The 9,376-nt window shown below is 44.8% G+C and overlaps 1 protein-coding gene across 1 annotated transcript in view; it reads left to right on the forward strand.

Annotated features, from left to right (window-relative positions):
- Window positions 1-9,155, forward strand: part of HIVEP1 (HIVEP zinc finger 1) — a 165,872-nt gene extending 156,717 nt beyond the window's left edge. Inside the window, exons 8-9 of the mRNA XM_023737445.1 lie at window positions 4,755-5,266; window positions 7,462-9,155. Coding sequence (XP_023593213.1) covers window positions 4,755-5,266; window positions 7,462-8,616 — 1,667 coding nt within the window. The 3' untranslated portion in view covers window positions 8,617-9,155. The remainder of the gene's footprint in view (window positions 1-4,754; window positions 5,267-7,461) is intronic.
- The last annotated feature ends 221 nt before the right edge of the window (window positions 9,156-9,376 follow it).

The following is a 9,376-nucleotide window of genomic DNA, read 5'->3' on the forward strand; positions in this document are numbered from 1 at the left end:
AGATTTTTAATTTTCATTCAGACTTTTCTCTTCGACCTATGGATTATTTAGAAATGTGTTACTTAATTGTGAAATAATTTGAGGATTTTTCAGATATCTTCTAATTATTGATTGTAGTTTAATTCTCTTATCCTCCAAAAACATACTTTGTATAGTTTCTAGTCATTTAAATTTGTTGAGGTTTGTTTTATAGCACAGATTATGGTCTGTGTCAGTGAATGTTCCACATACACTTTTAAAGAAAGTGTGTTCTGCTATTGTTGGTTGTAACATTCTACAAAGGTCAGTTGCTGGTGTTTTTTAGATCTTCTAACTTCTTACTGATTTTTTGTTTTGGGGTGGGGGATCTACTTACTCCATCAGTTACTGAGGGAGGATTGTTAACATCTTCCATCTATAATTGTGTATTTCTGTATCACTTTTCAGTTCCATTAGTTTTTGCCCCAGTTATTTTAAAGCTCTGTTTTAGTTACATACAAATGAAGGATTGTTTTTTGCGCATAGAGAGTTCACCCCCTTATCGTTAGGTCGTGTTCCTGATACTTTTCCTTGTTCTGATGTTTACTTTGATAGTAATAGAGCTTCTCCAGCAACATTTTGGTTAGTGTTCTTCTAGTGTACCTTTCTCTAAACTTTTACTTTTAACCTATTTATGTCTTTATGTTTAAAATGGGTTTCTTGTATACAGCATATAGTTGGGACTTGAATACAGTTATGGTTGGGATTTGCTTTTTTATCCAGTTTGCCTCTGTCTTTAGCTCATATGTTTAGACAGTTCATTTCAGTGTTACTGTTCATGTGGTTGATTAAAATCCACCATCTTGTCAGCTGTTTCCTCTGTTTCATGTTTTATTTGTTTCTTGTTTTTACGCCCTTTCTACTACTAAGTACTTTAAATGGTTCTATTTTATCTCTTCTGTTGACTTTTTATTTATACCCCTTGTTATGTTTTGGCTGTTTACTTTTAAACATTTTATAACAGTAAAGCGTCTTTTGTGTTGTTGTGTGTCTTACCTTTTACCTTACATATGCTGTAAACACACAGTGCGTTGTCGATGTGTTTACTCTGGACATTCAATTATCTTTTAAACCAATTAAAAATAAGAAAAAGAATTTAATTTTACCTTCTGTATCAATCAAGATTCTACCACTTTACCAATAGTGTGTGTGTGTGTGTGTGTGTGTGTGTGTGTGTGTGTGTGTGTGTGTGTGGTCTGTAGCTATATAGATATATGGGTAGATAGACATAGCTAGATAGATAATTTCAAGAAATTGGCGTACATGATTGTGAGGTTTGACTGGGCAAGTGTTAAACCCGTAGGACCAACCAGAAACTCGTGGGCAGCAGGTGACACTGCAGTCCCCAGGTGAAATTTCTTCTTCCTCAGTTAAACCTCAGTTTTGCTTTTAAGATCTTTCACCTGATTGGTTGAGGCCCACCCGCATTATGAAGAATAATCTCCTTTACTTAAAGTCAGCAAATTGTAAATGTAACCACATCTACAAAATACCTTCACAGCAATACCTAGATTAGTGTTTAATTGAATAACTGGGTACTCCAGCTTAGCCAAGGAGCCCTGGTGGCACAGTGGTTAAGTGCGGGGCTGCTACCTGAAAGGTTGGTAGTTCAAACCCACCAGCCGTTCCATGGGAGAAAAGATCTGGCGATGTGCTCCCATAAGATTTCAGCCTAAGAAACCCTTTGGGCAGTTCTGCTCTGTTGTGTGCGGTTGTTATGAGGTGGCGTCAACTCGACAGTATATAACAACAGAGCTTAGCCCTGTTGACACAGAATTTCCCGTCACACCTTCATTTTTTCCATTTCGGTGCTCTTCGTTTCTTTGTGTACATCCAGATTTCTATCTGATGTCGTATTTCTGCCTGTGTGGGGTTTGGATTACTAAAGGCAGCGTCTACGTGAGTCTAGATTTTAGGCTTCCCTCTGTGCTGCTCTCTCTGCATGTTCTCTTCCTCTCCTGTCCTTCACACAGCGGCAATATTGTGCTGTTACCTGTTACTGAAAGCTGGTTAGCGTGACATTGGGGAGGACGCAGCGCCATCTTTGTTGTTCTGATTCAGCCTCAATCTTAGGCATGCACATGCTCTAGGTCTCTGGACTATGGCCTTCTGGGTTCCCTTACCCCTCCCCCAGCTGTTGTGCAGGGTTCAGCAGATAGACCTGCCCCGCCCCCAGGAGTAGAGTGGTTTTTCCTTCCTCCTGTTCCCTTTACCGCTGCAGTGAGTTGTCACTAATGTCCTAAGAGTGGCGGTGCTTGTTGTCCTCCCCACACAGGGTAAGGCCTTTGCTCTCTAGTGGAGATCAGGGAGGTGGACCCAGGGGAGTTTCTTGTTGTCCTCCCCACTCAGGGTGAGGCCTTTGCTCTCTAGTGGAGATCAGGGAGGTGGACCCAGGGGAGTTTCTTGTTGTCCTCCCCACTCAGGGTGAGGCCTTTGCTCTCTAGTGGAGATCAGGGAGGTGGACCCAGGGGAGTTTCTTGCCCCTACTGTATGGCTGCTGTTCATCTCCCCAGGTCTGGACCCCAGTGGACACTTGGCACTCTGTATGGTCTTTCCTGTGAGCACGAGGTTGGGTTTGAGGGCTGGAGCCTGCAGAAGAGTATAGACTTCCCCAGGGGTTTTACCCCCTCCTGCTGCCTGCACTTGCCCTTAGCCAGTCCGCCAGCTTTTTCAGCGGAACTTTTCTGACTGGTGTCCTGTTGCACCTGCCCAGGTGACCCAAGCTTGTCTCCTCTCTTCCTGCAGGTACTGTGCCTCCTTAGAGTTTGGGCCATTATTTGTCTAGAACCTCACCTTCTTGATGGGTGTGAAAGAGACATAAAGTTCAAGTTAGACCAGCTCTTCTTAGTTGTAAGGGTGGGAATAGTGCTCCTTCCAGCTCTACATTCCGTGGCAAATCGTGTCGAAAGTAATGGTTTTTAAAATCGAGTAAATCCCATGTGAGTGAGCCTTGGCAGCGGTGCCGGCCTCTGATGAAGTGGGCCTCCTTTTTTTCAGCAGCCTCTTCTCCCAGGCCTCTTGTGCCTTCACATCTTTTCTGTTTTCCTCCTTAAAAAATAGACAGAAAAAGAAGTTCTCCTGAAAAAATTTGATTTAGCAGTGACGTGGCAAATTTTAAACAAATTGAGGATGACACAGTGATTTTAGAATTCCGAACATCAGAAAAGGCATGAGGAAGGCAGGAGTCATGGCATTTACCCATCAGTCAACCGTTCAGTCTCCAGCAGGGCAGTCAACTAGCGTGGATGCTTAGTGGGATCTGATAAATAGGTTGTTATTTTATTTATTTCCTTATTTCACAACACAATAAAGCCAAAGACTTATAAAGTCATATATTAAAGGAACCTAAATGCATGTTTTGTCTTTAGCATTTTATGTATAAAAACTATACTTGTTCATGATAAACAAAAGTTCTAGTCTATTCTATCGCCAAAAAATAATCACCCTTAAGTGTTTTGGTGTAGAACCTTCGAGATTTTTCCTGAAACTTACTTTTGTAATACTGGAAAGAAAGCCAGGTAAAATGCCTGTTGCTTACTTCTCTTTAAATTTTGGTCTCTTTAAAATATACGTGCAAGTGCAGAATGTAGCCTAGCTAAGCTGTATGTGCTCAGATGTCTCCTTTATTATATCTTAGTGACAAGGACCTAGGACAGATGTTTTGCATTTCTCCCCTTTTAGCTGTTTAAAGTTTATTAACCTTCTAAGGGAAAGAGATGGAGCCCTGGTGGTGCAGTGAATAAAAGCTACGGCTGTTAACCAAAAGGGTCGGCGGTTCAAATCCACCAGCCGCTCCTTGGAAACCAAATGGAGCAGTTCTACGCAGTCCTGTAGGGTTGCTGTGAGTCGGAATCGACTCAACAGCAACGGGGTTGGGCTGTGTGTGTGTGTGTGTGTGTGTGTGTTTTAAAGGAAAGAGACTCTAAAGTTTGCAAGATTCTTAATAGTTAAGATTTTAAATCCAGTCCCACATGAGGTTATGACAATTTTAAAACGTCCCTAGACCGTCCAGAATTGTCCTAGTTAAACATAATCAGTCACATGTGATGTTATTTGCCAACGTTTATGATTTTTAGTTAACGCACCCCTTTCTGTGCGGAGCGGGTTGAATCATGTCATAGAAAAAAAACATGGGACAGTTTAGCACCTCTCTTAGTTTAAAAAAAAGAAGACATCTTAAATATTAAATGAGTATTACTACTCAGAGGACAATTGAAGCTTGTCTAAAATGCTGCTCAAGAGTTAAGGAAAATAATTTTGCTCACAAATGCCAGGTACCATCAGGTTTTCTTTGTTTTTGTTTTCATTTGTTTGATAAAACAAAGGTACAGAGAAATAGAAAAATAGCTTAGGAAAAAGTTGTATTTAACTCTTCCTTTGCTGGTTTTTTCTGCATAGCTGGTCTTACTTGAGGAATTTCTCCAGCGTCCTCTGAGTCCCGGGTTTCCAATTGTGCTTATGGAGCACTCCTCCTCAAGGTCCTTCCTGTCCCAGGTCCTCCACAGCCTGCCCTGGCTGCGGCCCCTCTCTGGCAAGGCCTGGTGTCTCTCGGTACCTGCATTCTCCCCCATTTCATTCTCCGCAGCTAGACTGTAGGCTTTGTGTGGGCAGGGCTCTTGTCTCTTATATTCCTCACGGTGTTTGTCACCGGGCTAGCACGAAATAAAGATTGCACTTTTTTTCTCCCCCGACTCGTAAAACATTCAGTAACCTGCCCCCTGGGTTCTTTCCGCTAGATGAGAAGCAGAGATTCAGTTACGAGCGGTCGGGGTACGACATTGAAGACTCGGACGGCCCCGACGAGGATGACAATGAGAACGAGGATGATGACGAGGACAGCCAGGCTGAGTCCACCCCGTCCGCGGCCCCCTCCGTCGCAGCCAGCCCGCAGCACCTGCCGTCCAGAAGCAGCCTGCAGGACTCCGTGAGTGCGGACGAGGAGACCAGGGTCCCCGACGGCTTCTCCGGGGCACACGCGGACCCGATGGACGTTCTGCCGAGAGCGTTGCTCACCAAGATGACGGTGCTGAGCGCAGTGCAGTCGGATTATGGTGGGAAGACACGGTCTCCCGGGAAGACCAGGCAGCATGCTGCGAAAGATGACGACGAGTCAGTCTCCTGTGGAGACTCCTCCAGGTCACCCGAAGCTGCGCCCAGATCTCCGTGTCATCTGATGTCTGTGGACGACCCTGAGGCAGAAGACGTCCTGAGGTGCTCTGTGGCAGGAAAGGCTGTTGCTTTAACACAGGTAAGTCATCTTTTTGTTCTTGACCTTTTTCTCAACCTGTGACGTATGGGGAACCTAGCGGCTTCAGAGGGGGCAGTGGGGGTTCAGTGGTAGAATTCTCATCTTCTCACCTTCCGTGCAGGGGGCCCGGGTTCAATTCCCAGCCAGTGCACATCATGTGCAGCCACCACTCATCTGTCAGTAGCGCCTTGTGTGTTGCTGGGATGCTGAACAGGTTTCAGCTGAGCTTCCAGACTAACACAGACTAGGAAGAAAGGCCTGGCAAGCTGCTTCCACAAATCAGCCAGCGAAAACCCTTTGGATCACAACAGTCCAATCCCATTGTGCATGGGGTTGCCATGAATTGGGGCCACCTCCATGGCAGCTAACAACAACAAAGGCTTAAAAAAGAATAATGCACTTAACAGATTAATGACTGATGGCCAAATCAGTTTATATAACTCTAAAGTAATTTTTTTTTTTTTATTTAGGAGCAAAGGACGTTTTATGTCCTTTGGGTTCTTGTTAGGTATATTAATCAGAGTTCATGTACTGTATTGCAGATCTGTGGAAAAAAACAAATGGTTCTTAAAAAAATACACCCGTTTATTATTTTTTGCTTTTTGCTTTTTTAATTTAAAAGTAAAAAATGTGTATGCGCCAGCTGAGAACGTGAATCCGGGGGCTGACTTACCTCATGGCTTACCGTGAGTTGTTCTTCCGCTAGTGTGAACATGATGAGTTTGACTAAATTATCCGAACATTTTGTGCTTTGCCCCTGTTGGCAAGACAGTGACCAGTTTCTGTGGCAAAGTTAATGTGACCTGGTAACATATCGAGAAGTTCGCTTTGTCTGAAGTGATCAAATAGCTGTGGCAGCTTGTGAAACACTTCGTGCCCAAGAGCCAGCTGGGGGCCAGACCCACCCAGCCTCCAGAAAGGCACTGTGAGTCCCTGCATCCACCCCTGCTGTCTCGGGAAGAACGATTAATTCTGTGAGGCCTTCCTCCTCTTGTTGACAGCTCCCTTACCTCTACTACGTATTGAATATTGTAATAGGAATTATTGTTAAATGTGGCATAGAAAAATAGGAGAACTATAAAAGCGAAAGCTTGCGTTTCTGCAGACTGTCTACTCTAAATTAATATATATCTCAGATATTATCAAGAAAAACTAAAATTCAGATAATAATCCAGGGGTGGAAGGGAAGATGGGCAAGATGTATTCCTTCTAATAATATTTTAATATTGGTCACTCATGCTCTAAGCTTCTCTATTCCCATCTCTTCATGCCTGCCAGTACCTAGAACCATCTCTGGTTGTTGGGAGACATTTCAGAAACTTTCTGAGTAAATGAACAAATACGTGAACACCTACAGATCTTTTTCTCAATGACAGCTATTCCATAAATGAATAATTCTTCAGTTAATTTTTTCCCCTTAAGTAGATATTCAAGCCAACTAATAATCTCAGTTTCTCAGTGACTCCTAATCTCTAAAATGGAGTGGAGCCGGAGGTCCCAGCAACAACACTAACAACATAAAAATAGAATTATGGCCACCTCTCAGGGTCATTCTCAGTATAAAATTAGATGATGTCCAGGAAATTTGTTTGAAAAATGCAAGGTATACACAGCGTGTTGCTGTTATTATACAAAAAAATAAGGGATTAAAAATGTAATAGATGCATTCGTTGCAAATTTATTTTTCAAAATCAAAAACTTTTTATTAAGCCTAAAATTTTTGTAAAATACAAATACATGTACTTTTACCTCATCAGGAAGAATAGATTTTATGCTAACATTGTACAGAATTTTAGCTCATTGTTTAAGTGGGGCAGTGGTGGTTCAGGGGTAAAGGCTTTACCTTCCATGCAGGAGACCCCAGTTCAATTCCCGACCAGTGCCCATCATGCACAGCCACCACCTGCCTGTCAGTAGAGTTTTACATATTGCAGTTACGCTGAACGGGTTTCAGTGGAGCTTCCAGACTAAGACTAGGAAGAAAGGCCCAGTGATCTACATCCAAAATCAACCAGTGAAAACCCTATTGATCACAGTGGTCTGATCCACAGCTGATCATGGGGATGGCATAGGACCAGGCCGTACTTTGTGCATGGGGTGGCCGTGAGTCAGGGCCACTCAATGGCAGCTAGCAACAACAGCTGAGTGTTGAAGAAAGCCTTGCAATAAGATGATTGTTCTCTCTTGTCCTTCAGAACGCGTCGTCTGGGAGACTCCGTCCTCCTGCAGCCGAGCCCAGCCCTCAGCCAGCCGCGGTGGTTTGCTCAGTGGCCTTGCCTCATGCTGACACTCAAGAACAGAGGCAGCAAATCGGTCCCTCTCCCCAGACTCACTTGTTCAGCCACCTTCCTTTGCATTCTCAGCAGCAGTCAAGGACACCTTACAATATGGTTCCGGTTGGGGGGATCCACGTGGTGCCTGCTGGCCTCACGTACTCTGCCTTTGTACCCATTCAGACGGGGCCAGTGCAGCTCACGATTCCTGCCGTCAATGTCATCCACAGAACTGTGGGCACTCCTGGGGACACAATCACAGAAGTTTCTAGCACTACACATCCCGCTGGAGTGGCTGAGCTGAGCAGTGTTGTGCCGTGTATTCCCATCGGCCAGATCCAGGTGCCGGGCCTTCAGAACCTCAGCACGCCGAGCTTGCCGTCTCTGCCCTCACTCAGCATGGAGACTGTCAGTATCCTAGGCCTGGCCAACGCCAACATGGGCCCGCAGGCGCGTCCGCCGGGACTCGCCCTGAATGCCGTAGGCCTGCAGGTCTTAGCTGCAGACCCTTCCTCACAAAGCAGCCCCAGCCCTCAGGCACACATTCCGAGTCTCCAGATTGTGAACATAGCCTTGCCTACTCTGATTCCCTCAGTGAGCCAGGTGACTGTCGACACCCAGGGAGCTCCAGAAGGACCAGCGTCCCAGAACCCAGCGCTCGAGACGCAGCCCAAGCCGACTGCAGCAGCCACTGCAGATGAGGTCGGCAGGGTCGAATCTCCTCAGGGGTCACCTAAAGTCCAGCGGGAAAATGCAAAAAAATCAATCGATCCGCCTGCCCCGGCCACTGACCTGGCAAGGCTTGATGGCGCAAGTGAAGTGGGCACCAAGAAGGCCGCCTCTGTCACCCACGTGACGCCAAAGCACGAACTCCCATCCATGCGGGCTCAGCGGGCATCGGCGTCGGAGCCTCTGCTGGACACGCATCTGGAAGGGCCCACCCAGCCCGCAGGCTCCCAGACCCTGTCTCCACACAGACAGGCCCGTCGGCCCGCAGGCCCACCCCGCAGACAGATCACCGGGCACTTCAGTGACGCCAGCAGCGATGACGAGGACCGGCTTGTCATAGCCACCTAGCGGGTTTTGTTTTATGTTGTTGGTTTTTTTAATATAACACTTAAAGGTTTTTTTGAAAACCCTCCTTTCCTTAAAGCACATTTTTCTGACATAAACTCATTACTAATCTTTGTGCAATCATGAACTTTTGACCAATAATTGTTGTTTTGTGTCTGCTCCAGCCATTTTTGTACATGTTGTATAGACAATTGTGCCTTTTAGGAGTTTTCTGTTTCCAAACTGTACAGATTGTTGAATATCTATATACATAAAGTATATATTATATATGTATATTAAAACCAGGTAGTTATTTGTGTTTAGTAAGAAAAACCTGTCAAATAAATCAAATGATTAAATTATATGTTGCACTGTTAAATATAAATTTTTATGGCCATGGGGCAGAGTTTCTGTGTACAAATTAGTACGTAAACTCCATATTTATTGTGTTCATATTAGTCTTTGAAAATCGGTCTGTCCTCCTCCTTGTGTAAGACAGTAACTTTCCACGTCCGACAGATTTTCTGTGTTACGAAATGTTTCAGTAAAATACTGTTTACTGACGTTACCATAGCTCTAGTTTTGCCTTCTTTGCGCCACCTAGTGGTCAGCAATTGCATCTGGAAAGTAGCCCCAGATCGTGTTCTTTCCACGCTCACCCCCTCCCTTACGTCTGCGAAATGGAGGCCTTAGTGGCGGTTTCTCCTACGTGGAACTAACTGAAATCCATTCAAATGAGAACTATTTTTCTCATTCGCAGGGAGTGATTTTGTAGTTCTTAAAT

This window comes from Trichechus manatus, unplaced genomic scaffold (genome assembly GCF_000243295.1).
Source record: "Trichechus manatus latirostris isolate Lorelei unplaced genomic scaffold, TriManLat1.0 scaffold00103, whole genome shotgun sequence".
Lineage (NCBI taxonomy): Eukaryota > Metazoa > Chordata > Mammalia > Sirenia > Trichechidae > Trichechus > Trichechus manatus.